The 16,314-nt window shown below is 41.3% G+C and overlaps 1 protein-coding gene across 1 annotated transcript in view; it reads right to left on the bottom strand.

The window, feature by feature from the left end:
* SPON1 (spondin 1) overlaps positions 1-16,314 on the bottom strand; it is a 245,692-nt gene that overhangs the window by 113,062 nt on the left and 116,316 nt on the right. Inside the window, exon 6 of the mRNA XM_018567996.1 lies at positions 15,627-15,775. Coding sequence (XP_018423498.1) covers positions 15,627-15,775 — 149 coding nt within the window. The remainder of the gene's footprint in view (positions 1-15,626; positions 15,776-16,314) is intronic.

The following is a 16,314-nucleotide window of genomic DNA, read 5'->3' as shown; positions in this document are numbered from 1 at the left end:
GATTTTGCCAATTACAGCTGGGTCAGATGGCTACAATCTCATGAGTATGGCCAGCTTTAGACATCAGGACAATGATAAATAACTTCTGAGGAGGTGTTTGTGTATTATCTTGCAGGTTAGCAGCAGCACACCAAGATAGATGCTTATTTAATGTACATGGCTTATCTTGGCTTGCTCATTCTGTGGAAGCGCTCCTTTCATCGTTTGATGAAGATAAATTCAATAACAGGCAGAGAAGGATCCCTAGAGAACAAAGGCTCTATAAATAGAGAGGTAACGATAAAAATAATTAGATGTGTGTATGTTCCTGAAAAAAGTGGTGCTGTGACAGAGCTTGCTGGTAGAAATATACTGCCTAATTACTCAGCGACAAGCTCAGTGCACCCTTTAGCTTTAGCTTCGCTAGACGGTGACATTTTTTTTTAACAAATACATCTAACTGCTGTTTAACCCAGTGGTTTATCTAGACACATATTACCTTCTGTGTATCAGCAGGAGTAAAGTGCTGTCGGTGGAACCTTTACTGTTGTACAAGAGCCCAGAAGGGCAAGGGGCATTAGGGAGTACGGTGAATGCCAAATGAGGGCTAAGTGGTCAAATAGAAAGAAGACCAAACCTTTTACTTCTTCGTTTTCCACAGCTGAAATTTTTATTGAAAATAAAGACATTAATTACATATAAATGCAAAGTGTCTGGCTCATAATTATATAGATATTACACAAATGATTTAATAACATTCTGTATAACTCTTAATATACAATAGATTGGAGCTATTTGAAAAGTACACAGAGTAAATATATCACTTAGATGGAGTCATGTATTATGCACAGTAAAAGAGACAGGAGAAAAAAAAAAGGTGAAAGAAAAAAAAGAGGGACATCACTTCTCACTTGTTGGAGGCTTTCCTACCTTGATTTAGTATATCTTATATAGATTGATACTAGATGATATTGGATCCAGCATGATTGAGTGTTGGGAAACAAAACTGCCCATATACTCCCAGCATATATATTCCTTTGATTCCATCGATTTTGTTTCATTTGGCGGGTGAAGCTTAAGGAGATTCCTGGTACTTTCAGGTATGGAAAATCATGTGACTAAGGCTTGCCATACACTGCATGATTTTTCTAGCCCGCGGGTTGAACAAGAAATAGAGCACATTCCTCCATCAACACTTAGGAGTGTGTCGATCGAGGAATCCCGCTGTTTGCTTTCCATTCTGACTGTCGCCGGAGACCTGAATAGAGCCGGTGGCTCATTGGCTGCCGGCTTTGATTGTACGAAGATTTTCCAGCCAGCACCTTCGATCAGCTGATTGAGGGATGCAAACCAAAAGGGTGTCGACAGCAGCACACACTGTGCGCATTTTGGGTGGCTCCTCAAAAACCAGCTGAAATTCGTACAGTGTATGTGCACCCTAACTTAATGTGATAGCACTTGGCCAATCACGGCTGTCACATGTGAAGTTTGTAGCCCTCTTTAAGCTACAGCTCAGTCAACTTGTAACTTATACGTGACTCTCAAGAGGACTCCAACAGCTGAACAGAGTTGGGGACAGTAAAAGGAAGGCAAGCATATGCTGCTGTGTTGGGCAACATTAAGCATGTGCAAAGCAGGGACGTGTGGTCAGGGTAGGCAGGTGAGGCAGAGCATCACCCAATATTATGGAGGAAAAAGATGTCAGCTTCAAGTCTGAAGCTGACAGCTTTTTCTCCATTCAGAGTGGCTTGTAACAGGTTACATAGCAGGGAAAGCCTCCCCGCTGTGTAACCTGTCATGGACGGAGCACTGCCTATTAATTACGGGCGGCACTGCATTCAGTTCTTGACAGCTAAGTTAGGTTACACAGCACCGAGCGGACTTCCCCACTGCTTGTGTAACCTAACATAGTGAGGCAAGAGCTGCAACAGCCTCTACTCTATGTTAGAGGCTTGAGCTCTGTGGATGGTTTGGACCAATGGAAAAGACCCATTGGTCCAAGCTGTTCAATCAAAAAAAAACAAAAGATGCCTCACCGGTGATGAGCAAGTGAGGGACAGGGAGGCTCCTTCTTTTCTCCTCCCTTTCTCCCTCCTCCACATGTAGCTTGGTGACTGGGTTTGAAGGGTGGGTGTCGGCGGGCTAGGGATGGGACGGGGCATTATGGGGGTGGGGCATTGGCGGGGCGGGCATGGAGAATGCCTCACCCAACACAGAAGGCATTGCTCGTCACTAGTGCAAAGTACAGGTTTACTTTAAAGCAGATCTTCGGGCAAATCAAATCTAACCCTTGCAGTGCAGGTGTAGTGCTCATTTTGTCTAGGAAAATAAAATAACAAAGTTATACTCACCCAAACCTCGAACCCAGCCAGCTCTTAGACCGCTCCCTTCAGCCTCGCTCCCCCTCTGCTCCAGTGGTCTAAGGTCCTGTGAGTCATCACATCTAATACAGTGTATTGGACGTGATGACGCTAAGCAACATACCATCGCTTGAGCGGAGAAGGAGACAGGCTGCAGGGAGTGGTGCAAGAGCCGGAAAAAAAGCCGTAAAGAAAATCCGGGGTCACAGTTTGGGTAGCACCACTGCAAGGGTTAAGATTTGATTAGCCTGGAGTTCTGCTTTAAAAGAGAACTATGGGGTCAGTGTTTTTCCCCATAGTTCTCCTTAGGGTAACGTGAGGACACAAACTAGCGTCCTCCCGTTACCCTAAGCTCAGTATACCGTGAGCTACAGCTCACGGTATACTGAGACGCCGCAGCCGGAGCGGATCCTGACGTAGATGACGGGATCCGCCCAGCTGCGTGAGTGACAGCTGGCTCTGCCTATCTAGAGGCAGAGCAAGCTGTACCCGCCCCCTCCCCCGTCCGTTCCGCCAGTCAGTGCTGGCAGATCGGAGCGGGGAGAGGGGAATCCAGCCCCTCCCCCTGTCACGGCAGAGAGCCTTGACAGGATGGCGAGGTGAGCGAACCTGGTATGTGTTCGCTCACCTCCCGATCTACTGAGCCGACCTGTGACAGTCTCATTGTCACAAGTCGGCTAGAACTATGAGGTGAGTGGAAATCACTCATCTCATAGTTCTCCTTTAAAGCTTACGGCTCATGAGATAAAAATTAGGGCTATCATTCCTAACATCCTTTTAAATAACTATTTGACTGGCTTCAATACGTTCCGTGTCAGTGACCCAGATCAAGTAAAGAGGTCCAGTCAAAGGAAAAAGGCCTTATCTTCATACGTGCTCAAGGTCAGTGATTCAAACTATTTAAACCAGAGACAGACAAGCAAATAGCATGTTCACAATGAGCCCAGCAATGGAAGCACCAATTAATCTGTCATAGAGGTTTCCTTTAATGCTTTGTCATTTTACAAAATTGGGAGCAGTGGCTGGGTTCTCAATTAATGCTGCCCCTTACCACTCTTATCGCAGAGTCTTTTCTCCTCACTGGATCAGAACTCTTTTATTTTGAAGGTTTTATAACAACTGTAGCCAATGGAACAAGGTACAGTTTTAACTTCCTGGTAAGCTCTCAGAGGTAGGGGGGACCCGGTTTGACTTGTAGAATAAAGTCAACATTTGCATGTAAATTGATCTGCATATATCTCTGGACTATTTCACTATGCAGTTTTCACTAAGAGCTATCTTAGTGCGGATAATTTTTTTTATTGTGTGTTTATATTGAATTGACCAAGATCCTGCCAAGAACCTGCCAGGACTCGCATATATTGAAGAACACAACAATATCACCGCATAACTGCATTTCATTTCATCTATTGTGTACAAACCTAGTCATTTTTTGTTTATTCGTCTTCGTATTCCTAACGTTAATGACAAACCATTATCGAGCAATCAGAGTTCAGCTAAATTGGTTCTGCAAGTTACATGCTTAAAATACACTTCATTTGACATTTAAATTATTTTTCCTTGAGCCCGACTTGATGGAAGCAGAATCATTTTTTGAGGGATTTAATACACTGCTCTATAGATTGGCAATGTTACCACTAATGAGTCATACAGTCACAACAACGCTGTTGTGGTAGAGTGAGTTATCTTGATGGTCTGCTCAGAACAATGAGTAGCGGCACAGGCACAAATGTTTCCAGGTGACTGGACGATAGGTTTATTGGAAAGCTTTGATCTATGCATATCATCTAAAGGCTGCCTTATGGCATCTCAGAATTATATGGAGCAGAAGCCCCCGAGGGCATCATCAGAAGGGTGGAAATTAACCACCACTGTCTACTGAAGATATAATCTGTGTATCTATTTTAGGTATCTCATTTTCCACCCACTCAGACCTCAGCTCAGTTGTAGAGCCCAGCAGAGTATGAGAAGAAGCCTTCCTGACATACCTACATCTCTTCAATTTTGTGTGATGTGTCACTTTCCCATATGATAAAGAAACGTGGAGAAACCTGGAAGGTCTCCTTCTCATTGCTTGCCATATGTATATAACATAACATATAGAGCATGCTGGGGCTTGTGACCGGCGGCGGGTAATGACTCACTTTCCAGCTTCCTGATTGGCCGGGAAGCCAGCTCCATGCTGTTTGGCAGGCTCCATGCTGATTGGCCAGGAAGACCGCTCCATGTTCAGTCGCGGCACTGCCGGTCAGAGGAAATTAGCTTCCCGGCCAATCAGCATCGAGCCAGCATGCCAATCGAGAAGCCAGGTGGCGGGTAATGACATGCCGTCTGGCTTCCTGATTGCCCAGGAAGCTGGCTCCATGTTAGCGGAAGCACCGGTATTAGTACTCGGTATCGGCGAGTACTAAAATATAGATATTGGTACTTGTACTCGATACTGAAAAACCAGTATTGGTGCATGCCTAATTATCACAAAAGTACTCCAAATTAGACATGTGCGATTCGTTTCGGAAAAATTTGTTTTCGGCTGAATTTTTGTTATTAAGAGATTCGGATGTATCCGAATTTCCAAATAACAGAAATGACGAATGAAAACGGATCCGAATTTCCGAAAACGAAATTTCGGACGAAGTTCGTAGGTGGTAATCTGGACGAATGTTGGTTGGTGGACGAATTTTCATTGCAGCAAAGTGACATTAAAAAGAAAAAACATTTTTGTTTTCATTTTTAATGACACTGTGCTGCAACGAAGTGAAATTTCGTACAGACTACCGCTAACAAATTTTGTCCTAATCGCGAACCGAATTGACTTTCGGACGCAAATCACGAAAAAAAAAGGAAAATCCGAATCAAAATGAAACTAAATGAATTTTTTGCTGGTGCACATGTCTACTCCAAATGTTGAATAATATATAAACTTTTTTTATATATACAGTAGGTTTAATTATTAATAATAATTGTTAATTATTATTAATGTGTGTATAGGTTTTTATTATTGTGCAACTGTGTTAAATATTTAATGCGCCATTCAGGGAATGCAAATAGAAAAAGAAACAATAAAGTTTTGCCTTCTTCTTCCTATTATCATTATTATTATTGACTATTATTCTTATTAATTAATAATAATAATAATCATTTACCTTACATTCACTGGTTTGAACAATAACTGATCTTACATTCCCCACATCATAAATATGGTAAATGGACAATGAATGTAGGTGAATGTCATTAAATACAACACTATGAACGGGTTACCCGAACTTTTATAAACATGACCCTGAGTGTCTCATAAATATGATCAGAGCTTACCTTTATTGAAAACAGTTAAAATTGATATATATATATATAAATTCAGCTTCCTATATCTCTGGATCTGCTGATCATTGACGTGAACATTTTACTGAAGGTAGCCTCTGCTCATGAATTTGTAATCATCTGCTTGGTGTGCATTTCTCAGATTGGTGACAGGTTTACTCTGAGCAATATAAAGGTAAGGCAAGACATGCCCTTAAAGAAGATCTCATTAACGTTCAACTTTTCTAATTGCAGATTGTTTAGATCTCTAAATACAATCTGTTAAAGCCAAACTTTCAGGCAAATACACTGCTGAGATTCATATCTGGGAAATGTTTTACCTGCCAGTTTATATTTGTGTCCATCCAGTCCTGAAATCTACACAGGTATATCAAGCCTGGTGATTAGCCTGTTGACAGCCAACTAAAGCTGGCTATACACATTGAGTTTTTTTTTCTTCATTCAGCCTGCGAGATGAACGAATGAAAACTGTTCGATTAACTCGCTAAACAGTGTGGATGGAGGAATCTCTCTTGCCACGCTACTATAGTCTGCCAGCCAGTGCCACAGATGTCAGAGCCTGCAACAGTTACTGCAGCTGATTGGCTATAGTCACTGTTTGGCCCTCATCCTTCTGCCTGGCTCCCCTGACTTTCCAGTTAAAGAGGAACTCCAGGTATAATAAAAAAACCCTTGCAGTGGGGCTTCCCTGCACTGCAAGGGTTAACTGCTCATTTTGGTTTAGGGACTCAAATAAAAAAAAAATATGCTTGCCTGATCATCAGTCCCGTCTGGCTGCTAGACTGGCCCCACAGCCTCTTCTTCCCTGGGCTCCAGCAGTCTAAGGATCGCTAATACCATCACATCTAATGGAGGTCCATTCACCTGTAATAGTCATGAGGACACGGAGGGACATACCACAGCCGGAATGGAGGGAGAAAGGTGAACTCTCACCACCACAGGACCCAGGAGCAGATAAGTATATCTTCTGCATTCCGGCCCCTAGACAGAAATGATGCGAAGATAGCCCTGCTTTAAGTCATATTTTTTTAAACTGGAGTTTCTCTTTAAACCTTACTGAATCAGGTGGTGCCAGCAGGGCCACCCATGGTTAGAATTTTGTCCAATTCACAGAAATCAGACGAAATTCTAACATTGTATGGCCAGCAAAACCCTTCAGACTTCCCATTAAGCTGTAGCTTGCAATAACCAAGTCTGGTTTCTTACAATTGGGTATGGCTTAATTGATGAAGCCTAGGATTGGTGGATCAGAGATTGGCCTTGTCCCAATTGAATCAATGTGAGGAATGAGATAAAACATTTATCTGTTAGATACCTAAACTCTGAATTTTATGTGATAAAATGAAATCAATAGCCATTGTTTCTTTTATGGGTATTGAACTTAAAAGTGTGAATTCCTAGTCCTTCTCTGAAGACAGAGGGAAAAAAAAAATCAATGTCTGAAATATACTTTCTCATTTAAAATAAAGTCTGCAACATCTTAAAATTGCAATATGCTCAGGATTAAAAAAAATACTGTTCAATTTTATCCCATATGGCTGAATTTGCAAGGCAAGTAGAATAGTTTTGCATGTAAAGATGAAAAATGTAGCATTCATAAATGTCTGACCAGCATTCCTATGACCTGTCTAAGTTCCCTCTAGACATCATTTTTACAGATTTTATTCTCATTATCCACAAAGGATCGCTGGCTCAGCAGAGCTAACATAAGGTATTATATTGCTACCATCTCCATGTGACATAATTAGAATTAACGGTACATGTTCTCCGTGTTTCATTGTGCTGTGAAATGCATCAGTGAGAGGCTCATTTATTAAAGAAAAAAAAAAGTGTTAATTGGAGGTACTGCCCACATCAGGCAATTGGATGATTGCTTGTGTGCTTCAGCCTGCTACAGACAAATTGCAGCTGTAATCTTCCATTGCACAAAACCAACATTGTCCCCGTATTTATTTTTACATGAACCTCTTTTAAACCTGTCCACTACAATACAAATGGAAAGTGAAGGAGAACCAGCACACTGGAGAGGGTATCGCTCTGTTCTCTACTCCTGTGAGCATGTTTAAACTGTTGCTTGACAGCACTGAGCACAGCAATAAAATTCATATTGGTATAGAGATGCTAAACCTCCCTTTCTCTGTGTGCTGCTGTGCAGGATGATATATATATATATATATATAGATATATAGATATATATATATACACATATTTTGAGGGGGATTTATGAAAAACTGGAGCAGATGAGCATGGCAACCAATCAGCTTCTCTCTTTCATTTTCAAATTGTAACTGAACAACCTGAAGAGAGAAGCTGATTGGTTTCCATGCTCATCTGCTCCAGTTTTTGTCTGCTCTAGTTTTGATAAATTCCCGCCATTGTGTATATACACACATACATCAGCCATAGCATTCTGACCACAGAGAGGTGGAGTGAAAAAAAATGATTATCTGATAATAATGGCACCTGGAAGTGGGAGGGATATATTATGCATCAAGTGAACATTTTGTCCCTGAAGTTGATGAGTTGGCAGCAGAAAAAATGGTCTAGTGTAAGATTTGAGCGACTTTTACAAGGGCCAAATTGTGATGGCAACAACTGGGTCAGAGCAACTCAAAAACTGCAGCTCTAGTAGGATTTTATTGGTCTGCAGTGGTTAGGACCTACCAAAAGTGGTCCAAGGAAGGAAAACCAGTGAACCAGCAACAGGATCATGGGCAGCCAAGGCTCAAGGATGCACGTGGGGAGCAAAGGATGGCCCATGTAGTCCTATCCAGTAGAAGAGCTACTGTTGCTCAAATTGCTTAGAAAATTAATGCAGTTTCCGATTCAAAGGTGTCTGAACACACAGTGCATTGCATATAGGGCTGCATAGCTGCAGACCAGTCAGGGTGCCCATGCTGACCCGTGTCCATAGCAAAAGCACCTACAATGGGCATGTGAGCATCAGAACTGGACCACGGGGCAATGGAAAAAGGTGCCACGGTATTAAATGTGAGGATTCCAAGGCACAGTCTACAAGACAGAGTGTAGAGGACAGGAGGAGAGCAGTGACCATGGGGGGAGAGGGGATCAGGTAAGTAAAAGTCCTTTACACAGGTACCCTAGACATTACTAAGTACCCTTTAGGTCTGGTAGGAATGTTAGGAGAATGCCAATTCAAAAGCAAAGGAAAAAAAAAAAATTTTAAATATCAGTTGACTTGGCCGGAATTTGAACCTAGGACCTTAGCAATTGGAATCCTGTGCTTTAACCTCTACACTATAGCCTCTGTACATTAATCATAGATGTGTTGTAGAGGTAAAATGGTGTCAATGGTGCAAAAAAATTCGTCCAATAACGAATTTCGGGAAAACGGGAATTTCGGATTCGTTTGCATTCGTCTTAGCTGTAATTCGGAATTCGGATGCATCCGAATCTCAGAATTTCCGAAAATTCGTCCAAAACGAATTTCGGAACGAACCAAATCGCACATGTCTACTAATCATGTAAACCTTGCAGTGCCTGGGGTAACCCCACTGCAAGGGTAGTCTTTCTTCCCCTAGGGATAGACTTCAAATAATGTTTATATATCATTTCAGTAAGTCTCAGCCCTTGCCCCTCTCGCCCATAAAAGCCATTCCCAGGCTTTCATTATTCATTATTTCATTATTCTTTACATTTTATTGGACATTTACTGTTTTAGCATGCCATTTTGGAACATCTAGAAAAGAACATCCCACAATTCGGCCCAGCCATGCTCACATATCAGCAGGACCACACTCATTCCTTTTAAGCCTGGCCTCCTCAAAGGACATTGCAAATAAATCCATAACAGGATATATAGGATATATGTTAAGAACAAGGAATCCAACGTCTTGGAAAATGTCCAAAAGCAATGAAGGATCCTTTTTCTCAGAAATAAAGCCAAACGTCAGTAAATGTTTTTTTATTTAGTTTCAATAAAAAAGGAAAATGTTTGAACCTTCTGTTTGGGAATAGGTGCTGTCTATATCCCTGTCCATGAGGGTACATCTCTTTAATAGAGAGGCAAGGAGCAATAAGTAGCATAAAAGTATTAGAGAAGAGAAGATGTGTTTTATTGCGCTGCATCCAGTGGAGAGATTTCCTCTTATTTCATTTCCTGGTGGCACCCTGTATGACAGCATCACAGGAACTGGAAGTAAGAGGAATCTCCCCAATAAATATACGAATTCAATAAAAATAAAGTTCTACACCTTTCGTGCTCTCTCAAAATGTATGTGCGTTGTGCATAAAAGTGATTTTTTTTGCAGGTTAATGTGTTTTGCAAGAGCTCATTTCATTAAATGTGCTGGGCAACGTGAAGAAATGTCCTAAAAAAAAACCAGACCAAAATGTGTACCATTTTTGGCCACACAACACATCACAATACAAGTATTGTGTTACCACATGTTCTAGTGCACTGTAACATATGTGCATTGGAGCACAATGCCTTGGTGCATTAGGATACCATTCAAAATGAATGGCACAGCAACGCGCTAATGCATTTAACACGTGCTGAAATAGGCTGCATCACTATGGAAAGGTGTGAATGGACCCTGAATGATTTACGTTGTGTCTAATACCCCTATTAAACCAGCCTTTTAAAACCAACCCTTAGAGTCAAGGCTTAGCAAACATATCCTTCTTCGACTATTATTACTGCTCTTAATGCACTTTAAATTGTACATTTTATCCAGGTCAGAAGCACATGAAAATACAGTATGTCTCCATTTGCAGCATCAACCGAGCAAAAAAAAGAAAAGCAGAAATAAATGTAACACTGTTAGTCACACAGATGGATTGTTCTCTAGCATGGCCCTAAATGGAATGTTACTATAGGGTCTGTATTACAGAGTAAAAAATAAGAGGTCCAACAAAAGCAACAGATGTCTTTAAAATGTAGGAACGGCTTCTTTCCTAGCTGAAAGGGTAAATTACAGGGGGGAAAAATACAGTTGGCTCTCTTAAGTTTATTCTTTGTAAAATTTGGTAACACTTGGAGTTCAGCCTACAACCAAGAACTGCTTTTTAGATAATCGCTAGCTTCAGGTAAAAAAACAAACATCTTTATAGAGGTAGGCGAGATGGGAAAACACCTAAGGCAGAGTTACAGGACAAGCAGAAGGCTGTGACCGATGGCATTTCAGGAGCTCTATAAAAAGTGGAAAATAGGTTATGGCTTGACGAACTAAAGGCCAGCAAGATGTGTTTCGGAAAAGATAAAAATTACTTTTTAGTGCCTTTTTATTATCCTGTACGCAGTAAAGGACGTGTATGTGCTGCTTTTATTGGCACATTAGTTTTAGTCGTAATAAAATTGGCGCAGTTGATTTGGCTGCATTAAGTCGGACTTAAGAAATTTCACACCTGAGAAATGAAGCAATAAGACAGGAAAAATTAAGTTATCACCCCAGAAACTGAAAGCATTACAACTAAAAAAGTAATACTGGGTAACTTACCACAAGACCCAACTTTAATGCCAACCATAAAGCTCAAATTAATTCCTAAACATAACACTAAACTTCAGCGCTGCAACATGACCACGAAACTGGACTTAAATTCTTATTAGAAGTGTTTAAATATGTAGTTTTTAGAACAGTGTTTAGCGTGAGGAAGGAACTTATTGTGTTCCAAAAGCTTGCTTCTGTTATAACTTAAGTAACCAATAAACAAAACCACTTATGGGTCAGAATGCATAGCTTATTATTAGCAATACTGCATGTACAGTCATTCTGTGTGAGTTCACCAGCTGTTGTAAGAATGGCAAAAGCAAAAGCTAGTAGTGTAATTTGTCTTCTGGTCGATTGTTCTTAAATAGGTAAATTCGTAAAGAGCAGAGGAAGGCCCCTTTCACACAAGCTGATCAGGAGAGGATCCATGCACGTATCCTCTCCTGATCACAGCAATATGGAGCGGTTGTCACTGCTGTGACGTCCATGTCCATCCAGTTTTTTCCTCCATCTTGCAAAGGAGGAAAAAAGCTGCAATTGCCGGACCCTGTGTCTGTCTATGGGGAATCGGAAGTAAATGGACATGTGTCCGCTTATATCAGATTAGCTCTGATTCAGCACGAATCACCGTTCCATTTGTTTTTCCGGACCTGGCTAGAGTGGGGGGTAACCAGGTGTAAACAGATGCTCGTCCATTTACACATGGCTGCCCATAAACCTGCATTGTGCATGCGATCCGATCTGCCTGAAAAACTCACAGGTGGACCTGATCGGACCGGCCGTGTGAAAGGGGCCTTAATGGGGAAAATACTACATTATGGCAAAAAGATGGAGTTCAGGAAATTTTAAAAAAATACATGTTTGTAAAAAGATACATCGAGACCACTGGAGGAATGAGCATATAAATGTAACCATTGATACTATTTGAATAGCAATGGTCAGATTGATATGCTCATTCCCTCCAGCAGTGAACTTTACCATTGTATCTGTAGTGCGTACTAATATGTATTTATTTCCTCTGATCCTTAGCTATAGCTAGTGGTCAGAAAGTGGTAAGAACATTTGTTGTTTTCCCACTCTCACAACAGCTGGTTAACTCGCACAGAACAAATAGACACGCTGTTTCACTGGACAAATTAGCTATACAAATTTGTTATAAATAGGCCCCTTTGATTTCAAAACCTTCTGCATCAATCAATGGTACAAGACATTTGCAATCATCAGACGGTAATTCAACATTGAACTGCAATTCAACATTGAACAGAACTGCAAAGCACTGTCTGGCTGAGATGTGTTTTACACTCAGATCCAATCCAAAGGTAACAAATGCTTGGATGGCATGTGACCACAACAGACGGGGGCTCAGCTGAGGGACTGCATGGTCACCTAATCAATGCATTCTTCCCTCTGATTCAGGATTATGGAACAAAGAAGTAGTGCTACTAGATAGTTACCAACTCCAAAAGAGAAGAAGTTTCAATTAGTGAACTGCCTATTTCTTCAGCTAGAAGTTAGTTGCAATAATTAAAAAGTATATTTTGGAAACATTGTGTTTGAAGGGCACATTTTTTAGTCCTGAAGCCACTCCGAGGTGAAGAATGCTAAGAGGGCATGGGGCCGGGCAGGAGCTCGGCTGAGGGACTTAATGGTGCTCCGTAGTCGAAAAAGGTTCTGTGCATTCTTCTCTCTGATTCAGGATTATGGAACAAAGCAGTGGCGTTACTATATTGTCACCTGGTCCAAAGAAGAAGGGAGTTGCACTGGGGAACTGACTAATTTTTAACTAGTAACTGGTTGAAATAATATGGAAGTATATTTTGGAAAAAATGTATTTGGGAAAACATCACCAGTGGGTATTTGTAATATCCTCAATCTCCACACTTGATTTATTATGACAAAGCAGTCTTGTCTGCTATTTGGGCAGTATTCTCTCCCTCTCTTAGCAGAGTTATCGCCATCGGTGGGTAGCTGTCAAGCTGTCTTCTCTCCTGCCTCAGTTTATTGGTGACACCAGACACTTACACAACTGTCAAATAACAGAGGTGATGTCAGGAATCGATGCAATAAAGCTAAAGGTTTTGTCTAGGCAAACCTTTGTTTTGTAGAGTAAGTAAGGGTTAGACCGTTTGTCAAGTTTTTACTGTATGTGTCCTAATTGGGAAGGTTTACCCCTCTATTTGTACTGGTGACTGTTGTGAGGGAAAATCAAAAGTTTCACCAGAAGAGGGGAAATCGTCCAATGGGGGCATCTGTTCTGGAGACAACTGTTTAGAAGGGGAAATCCCATTACCTTGGGAGTTTACTCTAACTTGCTTTTGTATCTCTTAGACAGGAAGTGATGGGAAATTTTCCCAATGTTAGAAAGAGAGCAAAAAATCTGGTAGAGGTTTTATCCCTTTCCCCGTGTAATATTGTTTAAAGGCTATAAATACACTTTAACTGAGAGAGCCAAGAGAGAGTGCCCTGTCTTCACGATTCTGCTCAGACAGGAGAGAGAACAGCCTCCAAGAAGTCCTAAAGCCATGCTGAGTACACTACACTACTCTAATAAGGAAATCATTTAACCTAAAAAAAAATATGAAAGGGTCTTTGATAGATAAGGTTGCACTACTCTAACAATTTAAACTTGGAAATTCATATTATTGCAAATGCATATTCTTAACTGGTTTCCTTTAAGATCCATTGTAGGCATGGGTCAGGAGTGTGTAACACACGAACTTCATTGGTCAAGAGTGCATACCCCACGGAGTACAGGGGTCAAGAGTGTGTGACACAGAACACAGGGGTAAATAAAGCATGGAGAAGAGAGCAGGAATCTAGAGTATGTAACATACAGAGTGCAGGGGTCAGGAGTAGGTAACACATGGAATAAAGAGGTCAGGAGCAAGAAATGCATGTTCTGTGTCCCTTCTTGCTATTTATAAGATACTGGCAAACCTTTACTAGGGTAGGATTTTTGAGAGCTCAGCTAAGCTTTTATTTAAAATGTCATAACATTACTATAATACGGTTAACAGATTTTTTTAAATGAAATCCGGAGACAACCTACTGTCCACACCCACTTGTAACCACACCCAAAAAACCACACCCCCATGCCTAACCACACGCACAACACCATGCTCCCTTTTTTAGCATGGCTTGAAGCAAATGGTCGCAGACTTTTGGAAAAGGAAGCAGACATTGAAGATGTAAAGATAAAGTGCTCTGGACACTATAAGGGGTGAAATAATATGGTGTGCACAGTGGTAGTAGCTGAAGATGCATGGTTAAATAAAAACTGAGCCTACTGTACTATAGGTCAAACATGTGTAATGCACAGAGTGCAGGGATCAGGAGTGTGTATTACATAGACTTCAGGGGTCAAGAGTGCATAATGCAAGGACTGCAAGGGTCAGGAGTTTGTAACACATGAACTTCATTGGTCAAGTACAGGGGTCAGGAGTGTGTAACACAGAACACAGGGGTCAATAGTGCATGGAGAAGAGAGCAGGAATCTAGAGTATGTAACATACAGAGTACAGGGGTCATAACTAGGTAATGCTTGGAATACAGGGACATCAGTAGGTAATGCATGGAGTAAAGGGGTCATGAGTACTGTACGTGACAGTGGCAAGTAAAGCAGAGTTTGGAGCTCAGTAGTAAGTAACACAGGGTTAAGTAGTAATGCAGGGTTCAGGAGTCAGTAGTAAGTGATGCAGAGTTCAGTGGTAAGTAGTAAGTGACACAGGGTTCAGGGGTCAATAGTAAGTTACACAGGGTCCTAGAGGTAGCCATCACAGCAGGTACAAAACTGGCTGTATATGACTGCAGTTTACTGCTGCCAGTGACACTGCAGAGGACATTTGTTTCCCAGGGACAGACTTCGGAAAATGGGCACTGTCCCCGGTAAATGGGGAGTAATGGTAATCTTATACTAAAAGGCTTGATTTACACATGCAGCAGACTTTTGCTTTTTTTAGAAAGTGGTTCACAGCCAATTTACAGACCTTCAGGAGGTGATTCTACCACCTCCTGAATTCCTGTTTTTTTTTTTTTTTAGTATCCCAGTGGGGATTTTGCAGTTCCCATGCGCTACTGCCTGCCAAAAGCAACATGGTGTATAACATTTGCCACAATGCAAAGGCGGCCTCTATGTTAGGTGTTAGGTGGACAGTTGGGGGAGTAGATCAATCGCCTCTTTTTACTGCCCCATTGCTACCCATGTGGATGAGGCCTTAGTGGTACCAAAAGCTATAACAACGTAATCTCACAACAGCTACTATAATAACAAGTGCTACAAAGGGGCAGGCACTGATGGTAGAAGGAGTGGAGCATTATTGGAATGGTCAAGGGCACTTTACCCAATAAAACTTCCATAACTGATAATGACAAACCCAATGCCTCCCTACTCAAAGTCACTTCAGCATGTTTATTTTCCAAAGCAAAGGGTGCATTTGAAAGGAAACCTCTAATTAAAAACCAAGAATCCAAAGAAATTGCAAAAGAAGGCAACTATGAGTTAAATGTATTTCCATCTTACCTTTTGTCGTATCTCTTCTTCCATTTTCACTGGCGATCCCAATTCGGCCACTTGCTTCACCCCTTCACTAGAAATACCTCCATATTCCCAAAGCACATAATTCTTAGAGTGTGAGCCGCCAATAATTGCAGACCAATGATTAGCTCTCCCTGTGAATAAAAAGAGACAAACAGTGAGATATATACCACCTATATCGCCTGAATATATACCTATAGCATGGACGCCTAGGAGCATTATTCCTCAGGGCTCATGCACACATGTAAAAATGCTGCATTCAGATCCCTACATGGTGGGACTGGAAACTAAGCTAGAGGAATGGAATAAGAATTTTATGTATGTAAAAGTTTTATGAAAGCACTTAATGGACCACTAAACTGACTATTACATGCATTTTGGTGCAGGATATTTTGCACACTTACTGCCAGCAAGATTCTGTGTAGATATCAATATTCTTTTTACATCCGGGTACATGAATCTACTATCACACTGCTGTATTAACCACTAGCACTGCTGCACTAAATCTTTTTGTTCCCATGTAACTAAATGTTTTTCCTGGTTTTGTTTTTAGTCTTTAAGGATGGTCATACTACAGCACTACAAGGTGCTGCCACTCAATGGGAGGAGAGAAGAGTGGGCAGGATCCTGACAATTGTGTTGGGATCACTTCTCAGCACTGATCCTAGCCCCA

This window comes from Nanorana parkeri, unplaced genomic scaffold (genome assembly GCF_000935625.1).
Source record: "Nanorana parkeri isolate BGI_ZX_2015 unplaced genomic scaffold, ASM93562v1 scaffold30, whole genome shotgun sequence".
In the NCBI taxonomy this organism is placed as follows: domain Eukaryota; kingdom Metazoa; phylum Chordata; class Amphibia; order Anura; family Dicroglossidae; genus Nanorana; species Nanorana parkeri.
The sequence above is the reverse complement of the archived record's forward strand: the minus strand, read 5'-3'. Positions and strand labels throughout refer to the sequence as shown.